This window comes from Natator depressus, chromosome 21 (assembly GCF_965152275.1).
Source record: "Natator depressus isolate rNatDep1 chromosome 21, rNatDep2.hap1, whole genome shotgun sequence".
Taxonomy (NCBI): domain Eukaryota; kingdom Metazoa; phylum Chordata; order Testudines; family Cheloniidae; genus Natator; species Natator depressus.
In genome coordinates, this window is record NC_134254.1 from 6175462 (window position 1) to 6192675 (window position 17214).

Genomic DNA, 17214 nt, shown 5'->3' on the forward strand with positions numbered 1-17214 from the left:
ACGAACTAATCCTAGAATATCGCAGCCCGAACTATGGGATACACCCACAGACATGCACAGGCAACACAAACAGTACGCACAAGTGTGGGGATGCTTGCACCTAGGCTAGGCTAACCCAAGTTAACTGTGCAGTGAAGACATACTAGCAGAGTGCATCTCTGATAGGAAAATAACCACCTGTTTCTCAAGAATGGTTCCAATCACGACATTCGGGCCCTGCCTATGCTTTTTACCATGTGCTCAAAGTAGGTTATGTAATAGCATTGTAACTTTCTGCACTGGCGCTTAAAACCATTGATAGCAAAGAGTGCAGATGCATCATTGCTGCAACAAAAACCAACACGTACAAGTTTGTCTAGTTTAGACAAAGTCTTAAGGCTTGTCCACATGCAAAGATAAACAGTTTAAATTAAACAGGTTTAACATCACACTGTTAGTAAGACCACTTGTAGACTAGGCCTTAGCGAGACAAAGCCTTTGGCAGCATCTGTTTGCACATTTTCAGTTCATCCTCAAATTCTTCACTTCTGTTCCACAACTAATGGAAGTTCATAGGAGGCATTTACAGAACCCAGACCACCCCACGCGCGCGCGCGCACACACACACACACAAAAATGAAAACAAGCATTTCAAGGCCAGTAGGAAACACCAGAAAGCACATTTTCTTTCAAAGCAAGTTAAGTTTCCATCGGATCATTGCTGTATCATGTGACCTTAGTAAGGCTGTAACTGTTCCTCCCTCTCTGCAGTGGTGGAGATTCTCCCCCCTGCTCCAGATGCAATTGTCAGTTCTTTACTTTAGAAGTCTTTTGTTCTTATTTCAGTATCTTCCCGTAGTGCTCTGCAGACCATCCTACTGAGACATCACATGCATACGAGTGTAAGTAGCTTACTAAGCAGACAGACAGGAAGCACGTCAACTTTTTTAAAAAGGCTAGTTGTGGTGAAGCAGACCCCTTTGTGTCAGTTGGGGATGGGGGTGGGAAAGGGACATCAGAGATTCAACACCTCATCAAGGAAAGCGTGGTGAGGAAAGAGTCAAACAGCCCTTCCAAAACTAGTTTACAAAAGAAACCAAATGGTATCCAAGGGGCCAAAAGCTGTTTTTGATAATGTTCAGAAAGTTAAACATATTCTGATTTGTCGTCATCCATGGACAAATCCACTGGGCATTTTAACAGAATATGGAAAACAAATTTTGTAATACAGTAAGCAACCTACCTGAAGAAATAGAAAAAGCCAAAAAAAAAAAAAAAAAACGCAACACACATCCAACAAAAGCACAAAGATGAAAGCAAGTTATTAATTACAACTTTCAAGAAACTTACATAAGTACCAAGTCAAAGTTGACAGAAGCACAAGTATTGATCAATCCATACATTAACTAGCTTATCCTGTTCAAATTCTTGCAATTCAGAGAATACATAATTATTAGTCAAGCTGAAACTATATTTGACAGGTCATTTCTTCTGGTTATAATCAAGAGTCTGGCTGCATGTATCAATGGAGTAACATCTTGGAGGACACTGAAATATTAACTCTACAAATCAAACCAAACTCAAAAAACTCAAGATCAACATCAATGGCCAAACATCCTCATTGAGTTAATATTCTCTTTTCAATCCAAGCCACCTGCAAGAGAGCAAGAAGGTCTCACTGCTTTATGGCTCACAACTTCATGGCTCTGAACTCAGACATCCCCTCAGGAACCACTGACAAAGTACAACTAAATACCATAATGACAGGTTTCAGAGTAGCAGCCGTGTTAGTCTGTATTCGCAAAAAGAAAAGGACTACTTGTGGCACCTTAGACTAACACATTTATTTGAGCATAAGCTTTCGTGAGCTACAGCTCACTTGCATCCGGTGAAGCTTATGCTCAAATAAATGTATTAGTCTCTAAGGTGCCACAAGTACTCCTTTTGTAAATACCATAAATCACTGGATGCAAACTATGATCAAGAGTCTATCACTTTAAAGCAGTGAACATAAGGGCATCACTAAACCAAACTCAAGAGAAAGGTGGGTTGGAACATCCCCAGCTCCAAATTGATAGCAGTCACCCTGGGTTTTGGATAAAGCATGGCAGTGACTATTCTCTGGGCAGTTTCATTTTGTTGTTTCTTGACTGAAATTTCCAGGAGGATTATCTGGAATGACGAAAAGCACCTTGGGAGTAGCAGCTGTCTCATCATACTTGTGGTTGCCAAAAAAGAATTGGAGATATTGCACTTCACCTACAGAATTGGGTAGATGAGCAAGAATTGAGCTGCATAGCAGCCTACCACTGACTTACATGTGGTTACCACATAGTTACTGTTTAGATCAGTGGTTCTCGACCTGCAGCCCACTAAGCACACAGCTGCAGCGCATGTGATATCCTCAGAGCCATACAGATTGTGTGGATGTGGCGCACATAAAAGAGCACTGCATGTGTGGCCCACAATGGTAAACAGATTGAGAACCACTAGTTTAGATTAAAGAACTGCATCTGGTAGTTTACTGGATGTTTCTCCAACCCACGATGCAATCCTGATCTCAGTCTAGAGAACTATTTTAAGTGGAATCAGTGCTAGTTCAACAGCCCAGGGGACTGGAGCCTTCTTATCCACAGGAACAGTTATGGCATATGGGTGAAGCTTGCAGGCGCCAGGTATCCTTGGCAGCAGGCCCATGCCTCTGGAATTTAACTCAGATACTTTTAGAGTGTGAATTCTGCTGCAATGAATCGAGGTCCATTGTAGGTCACTAGTTGTTCTGGAATACCCAAGAGAACAAAAACGTGCACTTCAGTTTCTTGGTAACTCTGACATGTTATGTCTTTCAAGTACATTGTTTCGTGGTAAGATGCACCTCTCTCTCCCAGAACTTCCCATTTTCGTTAAGCACTACTGGGGAAGCTTTGCTTATTTAAGGTTTATTATTTTACAAGCACCTAGACACAACAGTGATGGGCACCCTATAGAAGCTTCTACTGATAAAGAGATAATGGTAGTAATAGGCAGCAGCACAGAGAGCAACAATAAAAGCTTCCTCATAGCTGTCCTGCAAATTATGATTCTCTATGACCTGGATAGATCACTTCTAGGAGTCAAAGAGGTTCATTGAATTTTTGGCCTCTGCTGAGATTGGAAACAAGGGGGTGGATCAATTAGCCCCTAAAATACAATGATGTACACCAGCAACATAGACCTACTACCTAATTTCATACAGGTCACTGAACAGCCACAGGCTAACTGCCCTGAAGGCCTTGTCTACACTAGTTATTTTCTCCCCTAGATGTCCCACTGATGCTATCAATGGTGCACCTCCACTAGAGGTAGTGCCAGAAGAGGCCAGGCATCAGTTTCTTTTTTTAAAAAAAATTATTACTGTGTCCTCTGGACCTACCCTGAGCCAAGCTAAATAATCCTGGGGTTAAAACACTTACTCACTAGCAACTTGTCTGCATTAGCACTGTTTCTACCACTAGTGCAAGACTTTTTGGGAGAAAGAAACTCCCTTCAGTCACCATCAGTGACCACCTAGATTCAAACTGGAAACAGAGATGAAAGGCTCTTTATCCCATATTAGCCTCCTAAAGCCACACATTTCATGCCCTTTACTCTAGGAGTCCACGATGGAGTAATTGGCAGACTAGCAGATACTTCTACTTCCTATGCTACAAGCTCACCATTACACGATGTGTGTCCAGATACCGCACGTGGAAAACTGCATCCATATAAAGAAGCCATAGCATGCAACTGGCAATAGAATTCTTAAGTACATTCATCAGTACTGAGAAAGCTTGAGATTGTTCTCTCCTCAGCAACCTTTTATATATTCCTTCAGAATACGTGGCAATTTTAAAGTAAAGCAAAAAATTAAAATAAACCGGAAGATCGGCTTGAAGGTCAAACCAACCAAGGTCTCAGATCATTGTTATCATTATAGAAACACTAGTTACTGCCTGGTTTATAAAAGAACACCTCCACACATGCATACATTTTGAAAATGAATACTCATGACTAATTGTTAGAGAGATACCTGTATTAACTTAAAATCCAATGGCAAGTAAGCAGATTAATTTACCCTCTCAAGGAAAATGCTGCCATTTTCATTGCCCTTATAAAACATGTCAATGCCACAGAAATATTTTGATTGATTGAGCCTTACCTCTTTGGAGCAAAACATACAAAAAAACCAAACACAAAAACCGAGATCTCCTTACTCAGGGCCACACAGTTTGGGGCAACTAAGTCAGCTACAACTTTGGCAGAAACTGAGCTACTTCTCAAAAATGCAGAAGAGAATGGTGTAGATGGGGAATTAGTCAGCTACCCAAAGAAAGTCAAAGACAAATCTCCAGGCTACAATTTCTAGCATTTTTAAGTACAATCAAATTGTAAGCTCTCACCATCTGTAATTCATAAAGCTCTGCTATTTATAATTTGCATGAAAATACTTGTCCAAATGTAGACAGAAACACACTATTTTAGATTAAAGAGAATGGAAGCCAAGATGCTGCTATTGAAAGTTTTTAGAAGAAGAAAAAAAATAAGACTCAAAATTAATAGCGCTGTCTAAATTTCATCACTGCACACTTTACTCCTGTAGATCAAATCCTCTCTTGGTTTAGAGTTAATCTGCTTATTTGGTTACCTTCTTAGAGTCAAGATGCCAGGAGCTGCTTATGTGCCACCATTTCTACCATGATAAGCAAATCTGCAGCCTCACCCTTGTCTAAGTTTATTTTATAAAATAAATGGGATCCCAAAATCATTTTAACAGCTTGTTGAAGATTTCAGTATTTCAGCACTTCAGCAGTCTCTGAATAAACTCTGGAATGACTGCCACACAGCACAAGCTATTCCTATTCCCCAAAGTAGACAAGAGTCAGCCAAGCATCTACCATTCAACAGCCATGGCTTGTGATTTTTTTTTTTAATTTAAATTAAAAGTACATAAGGATGAGAGAGAGGTGCCTGGGTTATTCTTTCAATTGACAGCATTGGCAAGTAAATTTAACATTTTTGTAAGCTTTTAAACTCAGATGTTTTATTATGTATATAAGCTATAAAAATGTGGGCTGGAAGGCCAGAGTGCACCAATATTGCAGTTAATATGAAGTTGAGCCACAGGACTGCCAGCTCTTATCCAAGTGCAGTAAGAAAAACCTGGTATAGTCGGAGCTCTAGCTTAGTGGGTTCCAAACTTTCTACCTAGGCAACCTGTCACCTGTATTTCATCTTCTTCTGCAACCCACCCAAGGTCTAAACTACTTGGGGAGCGGGACACCTCCTCACCCCACCAAGGGTGCACAGACCAAGGGGGCCTCCTCCGTCCTGGCACTGCAACTCTAATCCTGGACCAGTGCAAAGGGGAGGCTCTGTGCAGGTCATGGTAGTGGGGAATGCTGGCAAGTAAGCCCACCCTGGACTCAACCCACAACAGCAGTTCGTGTCCTGCTGCCTGGGCCCGGTGGCTCCCCAGGCATTACAACAGCCAGGCCAAACCTGAGTGGCACTCAGACCTGGTTTCCTCAAGATGAGCCTTCTTCCCCTCTCAAGACATTCTGTGTGCACAAACATTCACACAGCAACTTTATTTGAGCTAGCCTGCCTTTATGAATGCCCCCATCACCTTTTGGATAGTGTTCCGATACACAGAACAGAATGCACCAATTCCTGCCCTCTGCTGTGCTTAAAACACGTCCACCCACATCCGAGGAGAAGAAAAAAAGACAGCAAATCAATGCCTTCTGTGTTGTAGATGGGGCTCATTAAGCAGCTCAAAGCTTTCTTTTAAGACCACTTCCCCCAACATGCCACATGGCTTTACTCTTCTCTCTCTCCTCCCCCACATGTGTAGACCACAATAAGATCAAGGGCTCTCCAAGATAAAAACTTCTGCTTTGACTGACCTCAAAAACGGTAGCAAGGAAGTTTTCTACTAAAATGTGGGCCCAGTCCAAGATTGAAGGGTTCCCCTTCCTACATACAATTAAAGTAAGGCTCAATTTCACACACAACCCAAAATCCAGCATGCTGGACGATGCGGCAATACAAACATGCTTTTCTACTGAAAGCCTTGCACACAGCCCAATCTTAATTTCAGGTTTATTTTTGTTAACAGCCTCATTTCTCCTGCTTTTGGGACACAGCCATTGGATGGCTTCCCCCACATTTTATCAGTGTCCTGGAGGAGAGAGGCAAGCAAAAGCCACCCCCCTCAAAACAATGCCAGAGGTTTTACTGCTTGTGTTTTACAACCAAGACTTACAGCATTATTCCATGGAATGTACTGGAGCACACAGAAATGTACACATTGGATTCGATGGTGCCCGAAGTATCCAGTTCAGGATAATTCCCCTCCCCCAAGCCACATTTACATATATATTTGCTTCCACTCCAAGTGCTTAGGAATGACAAGTTGTAGGCTTATTTTTCCCCAAGCTTAAATTCTTACCAAGCTGCCAATCGCTAATTCTTATCTAGACTTGTCAAAAACTGCACAGTACTATTATAACATCATGCCCACGCTGACTCCAGAGTACAAGCTGCACTCCCAAATAATGCCTGTTCTTGTAAACACATGATCGTTTTATATTTAGACTTGCAAAAGAAATAGTGTATTTTAATTCCAAATCCTTGCTTCAACTGGTTCAAGCAATGATTAACTCTCACACTAGTGATTCAAGGCAGCACTTCTGGGTCACAAGCCCTAGAGCGTAACAGCAACGAAGTAAATATTTACGTTGATGGTGAGAAGTAACTGCCCTCATCTGTAAAATGAAGGTAATACTCATACCATCAGAAGTGCTAACACAATGTGTAGAAGGTATTATTACAAAATTCAAAGCATTCATCTAACCACCCGACCACTACAATCCAAGATAGCTCTATCACAACTAACGGTTGGGTGGTGATTGCAAACTACACCCCAAAGCTAACTCAAATGAATGTATAAAAGCTGAAATTGACATTAATATGTAACTATCACTGAGAGACACTAAAGCCTGCCAGGACAAGCCCAGTGGAAGGGACACAGAGGTTTTGCACAAAGCCATCAGTGAAGAACTGATCTTCCAGTGATGAATGATACATGCTCCCCACGCTGACGCCTCAGTAGATAATCCAAGGCGACCAGAAGAACAATGTTTCAATTTAACTAGGTAGGTGAATGCAGTTGCGTAAATTTCTCCCGCTATGTTACTATTTAACTACAAAAAGAAGGGGGTGTGAAGAAGCGGAGACATGAGGTTAAGTAAACTGAAAGTTGAAGAATTTTAAAATTCATCTGGTTGTCATGGGGTCACCAGAACAAGGAATAAAATCTGGAATAAATGCATTTGCTAAATTCAGAACTAGTTGGAGGGAGGAAGAAGAGAATGTGCAGAAGCATCCTAAATGCTTTGTTATTTCATGACTGAAGTTGGTCATTAAGTGCTGGCTTTTCACAGTCTTGATTCCCTAGCCCATAGCACACTGGGTTGCAATGAATGTCTGCATGGTGGAGGGGTGAGTAGGGCTTGATTCTCCTTCTTTTATTCCTGATTTACATCAGTCTGTCTGACTAAGTCCACAGAGTAGTCCCAAAGATAAGACTGGCATAAGCAATAGGAAATCCTGATCCAAAAATGAGTAATACAGAAGACTAAAGCTGTTGTGTTTAAAAATGAGTCCAATCCGCAGGTCCAATTTCTACGAACATCAGGGTATGATTGCATCTAGACCATCTCTAGTTGCTACACATTACAAGCAGTTATGGCAAGGATACGTTGCAGGAATTAATGCAAGCTGTCAATTGGATTCTTCCTTGGGTCATGCTCCAGCTCCCAATTTTGCCATCCGTTATATGACGGGGGAGGGGGGTACAAGAAAATGCCTTGGTACATGTAGCTCGTGACAGCACAAAAATGTACCTGTTTGAAACCATTACAAAGGAATTTAATCTATATTTTTGACTGTGTTCCATATTCTAAGACTTTAAATAATCCTGATTACAAAGATATTGAAACATCTGTAATGCATCAGGTACCAGCTTCTAGTTCCCATGTTGTTTCCTGGTCACCTGCCCATTGATTGATACATTTTTAGAGAATAAAAATTTGGCTTCTAATGGACAGATGGCACATAAAAATAATCCCACTCAACTAGAGCTAGGGATCCACATTTCCCAGCTGCTTCCTCCAAGGATATACGTATTTAAAGTTCAGAAAACGTCAATTTAAGAAGATTATTTTCAGCAAAAGTTGATAATTTCTCCATCATGAGCAAGAAGAACAAAGCCTCTTAAGTTAGCAGAAACGAATAGCGAAGAGTTCAGACATCCCATTTCAGAAATTCCTCATATTCCTTATGTTCGAGGCACACTATACACTTTTCCTAACTATGAAAAGGAACACTGTTTAGCTATTTGAATTGTCAACTCTAACGATAAATCCATGCACAAGAGATGGATAATTAACCAATTATGAAGCACTTTACCCTTTTCCTGGATTTTGCTTTCCAACCTTCATCCTTCCAATAAGCGTACTTGCCTGGGGGTGGGGAGGGGGAAAGCAAGGTAGAGGGATAATTACAAATGTCCACAGAATTCTGGGTTTAGGTTTTTCCCCTCTTCAAAATTTAAATAAAAAGGGGAGGGGGTGGAATTAGCCAATATATGGTCTTAAAGCAAATGCCAGAAATGGAAGAAAACAAGGGGATATTTTTTTTTAATCCAGTTGCTTAACTTGATTAAATTAAGAGGCATAAAGATGGATAGGGGTCTACCACAAGAGAAATCATTTGTGAATGAGGCGGAAAGTAAAAGCATTGTGAGGCACCCCAGTTGCATAAACACTAGCTGACTGAGGACAACAGGCTCATAAGTAGGCGTGGATGGATTTGCTTGTTACCCATGTCAGTAAGTGTCAATTTCACCATATGCAGACCAACTGATGAAAAACATATTTCCATTGATAACAGAAGCGTACCGATAAGACAAAGAAAGGTAAATGCTGCTTGAGAAAGTATTAGTTTCATTAAGGATGTTTACTTTGTATATCTTGTACATGATGTTGAAAATTTGTGTTAATGGTAATAAAGTTTAACTATTCGAATCTCAACATCTACTATCCAATAATCATTGTCTGACCCCCATTCTAATCTGACACCCGCAGCCCCCAAAAGTGAAAATTTAAGAATAAAAAACAAATGCTTAAAAATAAGAATCAGTATTATCCACTGAAATTTTTTAAAAGTGAGTTCTGCCACATCTACTTGTACAAGCTCAAGCAGAAGTTATAATGACATTTCTCTTGCCTTCTAAAAAAACTGATACCCATTAGGGACCGAAATCTTTTGATCAGCTTCAGATTTTAGCCTTGGAACATTTGATGAATTTAGAGAAGACTAGACACACACACACAAAGGGGGGTTTTTTTGGGCGGGGGGGGGGGGGAGGTGAAGTAGGAAATAGCTGTATTCTCCTTTCCCCCTCCTCATTAATAATCCATTAGTAGGGAGCTCACATAAGAGGAGAACAAAAAAACTAAAATCATATTTGTAACATTACACCAGTCTCCCAATAGGGTCCCCCCCCCATCTGGGATCTCACATTTTAGTTGGCACATTCTGAACAGATTCAAAGCTCAGAGGATTATCACTATCAAAAACTGCAGGAAAAACAGATGACTTCTAAAGCAATTCCATACCAGAAGTTTGAAGTAACTCATTGCCACGAACAAATGGAATCACTTATGCACGCAGAGCAATGATTAACTGTAAAACCCTTAAAAGGTAGTTTTACATTTTTAAATGTAAATAGTAACACAATATATACAAACTGGAAATTTTAAGGTATTCCACTCAACCCAGTCAAAGTGAATAATTGAAAACTTTATTCCATTATTTACATAGTTTACTGAGCAGCCATTGCCAAACAAATATCCAAAGGCCCAGTTGCAACTCCCAAATGCATGCGTATATGTACATAGAGGTAGATGGAAACAAAACAAAATTAAATCAAAATAAAGAGATTTGCAAGTTCTGAAAAGATCTACAAAGAAATTCCAGACAATGCTGAAAACTGCTACCTCCAATCCAAGATGGTTAAAATAAACCTATCGGATCTCAGTGGGATATTAAAAGATGGCTCTGCAAGTAACTCCATTCTGTACAATTACTGATACCGTGTATAAAACAAGATCTCAAATTTTCAGGATGGACCTTTCAAAAAAAGTCAGTCTATTAACCAGATGGTGAATTAAGCTTAAAGAAGATGCCTGGAGTTATCATCAGCAGCATATTATAATTGCTTATTGCTCCCCCTTCCATAGGCTAACAATTTTCTCGTGGGTCCCATCTCACCAAGACCCTTTTAAGGTAGCACAGTAGATCCCATGAAAGAAAGTGTTATGTGGCTCAAGAGACTATACAAAAATTAAGTATTGCTTACAGTTGGTCACCTCAACTCACAGATGAGTCAGTCACCTGCTGATTTCAAACAGTGGTGAAAGCAAAAAGAAAATATCAGGTCAAGAAAACCACTTGGAATTCTACCTAACAGGGAGAAAGAGGATGTATGTGAAAGTTGGTAGAGTTGCTTTGGAAAGATTAGTAAAGCAGGTTTTACAGCAGATTGAAATTGAGAGCATGTGGGGGAGATGTTTAACTATAGGACCATCAGCCAAACATCTTCCGTTAGTTTTGTTTAGATCTGTTTACTCAGTTGATTGCATGACCATGTAGACACGTGTTCTCCTCCGGTCATGCATTAACTAGGACTATGGGGAAAAAATAGATCTAAGTACACGGAACTGTATCAAGTGATTTGATTTTCACATCAGGGAAGTTTTTGGGGTTTTTTTTTGTTTTTGTTTTTAAAAAACATATGACTTTTCCCAAAGAGAAAGAAAATGGCTGTGGTACCCTTGCTTTGATAAGAACTCCAGTATTAGATCTCTGTAGCCCCAACCATTTGAGCTATTTACTGCAGCTTTCCACAAACTGATTAAATAAAATGCTTTCTGGGGATTAGAGGGGGAAGGAGAGAGAAAATAGAGCATTGGCCTTTCTTCCCTCCCTCAAAGTCTACACTCCAACATTTATGCTAAAAGTGATCATGGTGGTCTCTGTCAGACCCAGAACTGCAGTAGCCCAAGTTAGACGTGGAAAGCAGTCTGCATGACATACCCGTCTGCTATACCCAAAGCAGTGGTGAAAGGATTAAAACAATCCAGACAAGAAGAGGAGATTGCACTATTAAAGGGTCCATACAGGAGCCATGGAATCTCACTTGCCAACTCTGTAGATCTCAATCTTCATAAACACATAATGGAGAAACAGGGTCCTCCACACACACCCCCCACCCTCTCAAACTCCACCCCAGGTCTCCGGAGAATTTCAACTCACTATTTAAACAATAGCGTCTTCCAAGACAACATCCATTCTCCATCACACTTATTCAAGAAGATTGCCTTGAAGTTCTCTCTTCTCCCATCCACCCATAATGCAAAATATTCTGAAGCTCATGAAAGCATTGTGACTGACAGACCAGTTCACATCAAAGGCACAGGACAATTCACGTGTGTGTGAATATCTAATGTTAATGCTATTATCTTCACTTACCTATAATCTGTTTACTATGGCATTACATTATTACCCTAGCCTATATCAAAAGTGTATGTTAGTGAGAATTTACTTGATATGTAAACTTCATGAAAACTAATGAAAGATTGTTTGGATTGCTGCAACTAAATGCATTGTGTATACTTCTCTAATTGGATCGCCTATCAAGTGGGACTGGGGCCTTGGAACTATAAAATGAAGAAGCATTTTAACTTCAAAGCATGGGTCATGGTGTTCTACAATGGGAAATCCACAGACTCAGTCTGCATTTAGTCAACAGACAAAAAGCCGATGCTGTGACAGAAACACTTGCCAGATTGCTTTTTGGGGAAGACAGCTATAAAAACAGATCCAGAGAACAATCACATATCTGAGCCATTTGGACACTTTCAGGGAGCATTCCAGATGTAAGACAGAGATCCCCAAAGTTATTTTGGGTGACCTTGAGAGATTTGTGGAAAACTAGCAGATTACTACTTCTTTCCTACCACTTTGGACTCAAAAACTTGGACACACCTGTTCAGGTTATTTTACTTCCTTGAACTTTTCAGTAACTCTCACTTGTTTTTCTTAGTGAATAAATCTTTAATTTGTTTACTAGAGAAACTGGCTGCCAGCATTTTTTTTTTTTTTTTTTTGGTATGGAATAGAGTATCCATTGACGTAGGGTAAGTGACCGATCCCTTGGGATTGGGAGTAACCTAATGTGAGGTGATTTTTAGTTTTAATAACCTTTCATCACAAAGTCTAGTTTGCCTGCATTGCAAAATGCATTGGAAAGCCTAAGGGGACTGTTTGTGGCTGCGGGAGTGCACGTGTGTTACTGGCTTGGTAAAAATTAATTATAGAATATACCACCTGTTTGCAGTGTCTGCCCTGTTTTCTGACAGTCTGACCTGAGCCTGGCACTCTCAGTCGTGAGCTATTCTAGACAGCGTGACAAGCACAATCAACCGATCAAATTCTGTCAGTTTTATGTCCCATCTATGTTTCAAATAGGGGAAATTAAACCACTAACGTTGATTTGGAAAGCCACATTCTCTACAGCTCAGTGGGATACCATTAGACTGCTCTTCATATCTACCAAGATTTGAACATCCACACACCAAAGAGATATTACATTAGCACCCACAGACCAAATTCAGGTTCACAGTCCTATTGTGCTAGATGCTAGATTAAAACAAATGGAAGATGACATGGCCCTTTCTCCAAGCAGCTTACAAAGTGGAGATCAAAGAAGAGATAATACTCCTAGTCTCCAGGAAGGAAGCTACAAGTCAAAATTGACTTGGAGATAGCACAATAACCACTTGCGGGCTGGGAAGTCAGTCAGTCTGAAGAGAAAAATCACCAATGGGCACAGTTGCACCCCAAAAGGGACATGATCATGGCTGCTGTACCGAGGGAACAAACATGTAAACGTCAAAATTAATTCTGAACAATGAATTGCCACTAACTAATGACATTTTGTTCCAAGACATTCGAAATCTGATGATCTCGTTCACTCAGTACCTCACAACCAAAGGGCTGTAATTATGACCTTATTCATCACCAACTGACACCCTTATTATTGGTTAACAACAAAAGACAACTCCAAATAAATAATAATTTTTCCAAACCAAATTTAGGGATAATTAGCAACTTTTAGGTTAGAGAACATGCACACAAGGTCATTGTTTGTGGATTAAGGATTTTAAGTGATGTCTCAAAACACAGCTGCCTTACATCATCCCAGTGTGGAATGCAGCTAAAAATGTGTTAAGCTTTCAAATGCCAACAAAGATAGAGGAATTTTGTTATATCTGAGCAAGACAGATAATACCTTGCAATTTATATAGCATCCAAGTGTGACAAACATGATTCATTTCAACTACCACTGCTGCAGCCACCTCAGGGTTGAAATACCTTTAGCAACACTAATTAACAGAAGGGGAGTAAAATAAGATCAACATCCAAATGTAACTATGGGGCAATTTAGAGGCAGCATGTAATGAACCAGATTTGGAAATTGACCAAAGACACCACAATTAACATGATACTGTTTGCTACACTAGGACAATGGTATTTTTAATCACAAAATGGTCAGAATCTTGGATTTTAGCCTCAAACAGTTCAGTGCCCCCTATCACTGTGCTGAAGCACTGGTTCTAGAGAGACAATGCCATTTCCTGAACCAGCAACAGTACCTCCTCCTACTCCTTGGCATTTTCTTACAGAGCTTCCATTCCAATACTGACCACAGCTGATTCTATTTCAGGTGCAAGAGCTGATGAGATCACAGCCAAAGAGTATATGATGGCAGGCTTGTAAATAAACCTTCAGAATAATAATAATAAATAATAATAAAAGCAGATTACTCTAAACCCTTCTCAGACCAACCGTTCAACAGAACTGAGCTACAATATTCAAGAGCTCTAGGTTAAGGAAGTGCCTTGTGCATTGTTTCAGAAAGCTGGAGGAGGGAACCCTCCCCCGACCCATTTTGAAACAAGAGGCAGTATGGGGGAGCCCCACATCTTCCTGCATATTTTAATTTACTGAGTTTTAAGCACCACCTACATCTCACTTCCAGCCATCGGAGTAGAGCACTAAGTCTATCTTTTTGAAGCAGCACCTCCAGCTGGCTATTGACATTCCACTAGACTAACTAGTTTGTCAAGTTAACATTATGTTTCACTAAATAAGAGGTAGAGGGGAAATGTATATATATGTATAAAAATATATGTACACCTTACAGTTCTTTTGCCTCCCACCCAGGGATCTCAAAGCATTAAAGCACTAATGAATTAAGCTTCACACACCCCTTTGAGGAGCAGCTCACACCTCACTATTTTACACAGACTCTTTTACCAAGAGACTTGCACCAGGTAACACAAGTCTGTAACTATATCCAGATCTCCAACTTCCAGTGCTCTGCCTCAACCCCAAGGCCATCTCCCCCCGACCTCCCCACCCCCCCCCACACACACAATGTACCAAACAAGTTTTAGACAACAAGCTAAATGCAGTTTATTTCCCCACCAGCAACAATTTGCCAAGTCACACGCACACAAGTATATTTTCCACAAAAATTATCTTTAACACTTTTATGCTTGTAAAGTTTTCAACACTAGCATTTCACCACCCTCTTTATCACCAAGGGCATGTAATGTCCTGACCAAGCCTTAAGCTCATTTGCACCAACACGCTCTCCTTTGGAATATAATATATAAATAAAAGTTATTGTCATTAAAAATGCCAATTACATTCAGAACAGCGGTCCAAATATGCACAGCAAATGTAGGGTGTTAAAGCCAGGGCTGTATGAAGAAACACAGCGTGTGAAATTATTGAGTGGAAGCCTGAATATTATAGCTTTTTGGCACAGACAGCTATGAAGAGTTGATGTGAACAAGGGTTCACAATACTGGCAAGTGATATACTTTTTTCTGCTTCTTTTGAGGTTTTTTAAAGATTCCCTAAGGGAAAAAGAAATTGAAAAGCTATTCACTGCCTATCACATTTCAAACCTAACCATATTTTAAAGCATCCAGAAAAAGAAACCCATCTCTGTAAACTCAAGGATTTTCACAGACAGAAAAAAATTCCTCTCATTAGGTTGCATTAAAGTAACATGGACATACCCAGGAGTCCACCCTTATGAGGAAAAAAAAATTACTGCAAATCCCTTACAAGATCGCACTGCAAATTCTTCTCCCCGTCCCCACCCAAATATCTAGTGCAAACGCCTGCATTACTGAGTCAAAACTGTAACAATACAGACGGATGTAAAATTATTCCTACCTTTGACCTGAGTGTCATATTCAGCTATGATCTCCTTATCCTTTTTGAATTTAGCTGGCGACGTCATGTTTTTCCTTTCCAAAAAGATTAATCTCAGAACAGATCCACCAGAATGCAACAAATAAATGCAATTTTGTTTCTCCCAAAGAAATGCCTTGGTTTCTTGTCCTTCCCCCCTCAACAACAAAAAAATCAGTCCATGGGAAGAGGGTGTGAGACAGAGTGCGGCAGCAGAAACATGCAGATGTTAGGAAATCAGCGGGTGGAAAAGGCAGTTTTGTTTCCCTGCACCAAAACCTTTAGCAGCAACAGCAGCAAGCTTCAGCCGAGAGATCATGTAGCCCCCAAAGGCTTTTCTCGATTAGTAACATTAATAGCACAGTCAGGGAGTGGAAGTCCTTCCGCACAACATGTTGTGTGTGGGTTTGGTTTGCCCTTTTTTTTTTTTTTTTTTTTTTTTAAAAAATAGGCTCAAAGATGATGCAAATAAAATCCCAAACGGGAGCAGAAATGAAGGATCAGATGTTTTCTTCTTTGGTTTTGTTGCCTGTAAATAGAAAAATATTTTTAAACAAATTAAACTGAGTTACAAGATGCAAGGAGAAAATTTGTGATTTCTGCTGTAGTACTGCAAATTCCTCTTTAAACTGCAGCATATTACTACATATGTGCATCACCCAGGTAAGCAAGATAAAATGCATGCATCATAGCAAGTACCCCCACCCCCAAAAAAAATCTCATTGGGAGAGCTCAGTCCCCAGAGAAAAAGGGGTGGGAGTGAAAGGAAACTAGCCTGCACAAAAATCACTTCTCTAAATGAGCAATACAGGGAGAAAGAGAGGTACTGGAGAAGCAGCAACATGATACACTGAAAAATTAGACCCAAATCCCTAAATTACACGAACTGCAGGAGCTCAAAAATGAACCCACAAACCATTTTGTAAACAAGATTAATCCCCTCTGGCATAGCTAAAACAGCAGCTTGTGATTCAACAGACGTGGCAGCTTTTTTTATTATACATTATTGTTATGATTACGACTGTTTGGTTCTTCCCCCCCCAATCCAGAAATATAGGTATCTCCTCTAGACATCAAAGCAGATTTGGAGCCAGGGGAAATGCAGCCCAGCATGTGCAAGGCAGATGCAAATCTCCCAGCAGGGGAAGTCAGGGCACAATTGGAGGGAGTGGGGGTTAGAAGTTATTCTGGGTAACAAATGTAAAAAATCAGGGAAATGTGCATTTTTAAAAAAGCCAACCAACAATTGGATCCACATCCAACATCAAGAGGAACAACGTGGCTAGCAGAGACGGGAAACGGTTACAGACTAGGGTTAGAGCATTTAAATGGAAACAAACAAACAGAAAGAGTGTGGCTGGCTGCCCCCTTAGTTACGGAGGGAGTGGAAGATATTCCAAGCTGCTCTATGCCATTACTATCCACCCAGCTGGAAAGAGACTGCGCAAATACACATATTTAAAGCACTCCCAAAAATACACGGAGAAGCCACCGGAGCTCCCCCCAATGCTGACTGCAAAACCCTCCAGCACCTCGGGATCCTGGCTGATGCAAATTCCATCGTATAAAGGAGAGGGCCACTTGGCCCCCAAACCCCATTTGCTTTTCGTTTCTGGAATGACGGGCCCAGCCCTGTATTCCCTTTCCTGCTGCTGATCGTAGCAGGGAGAAGAGATGGGGGTAGTGGGAAGAGTATTATGGGTCTGAAAGAGAATATTAAAAAGTCTGAGGAAAAGGGGAGATGAGCTCTGGGAATGAAGTGGAGGGAGAAGATCAGCTCCTAGAATGGGGAAGATGGGGGGAAAAATCCAATGCTGG

At 40.5% G+C, this 17214-nt stretch overlaps 1 protein-coding gene across 2 annotated transcripts in view; it reads right to left on the minus strand.

Annotated features, from left to right (window-relative positions):
* The window catches only part of SRGAP2 (SLIT-ROBO Rho GTPase activating protein 2), a 211219-nt gene that overhangs the window by 193112 nt on the left and 893 nt on the right, over positions 1 to 17214 (minus strand). For both annotated transcript variants that reach the window (XM_074936354.1, XM_074936353.1), the window contains exon 2: positions 15379 to 15925. In XM_074936354.1, the coding sequence (XP_074792455.1) occupies positions 15379 to 15445 (67 nt within the window). In that variant the 5' untranslated portion in view covers positions 15446 to 15925. The remainder of the gene's footprint in view (positions 1 to 15378; positions 15926 to 17214) is intronic.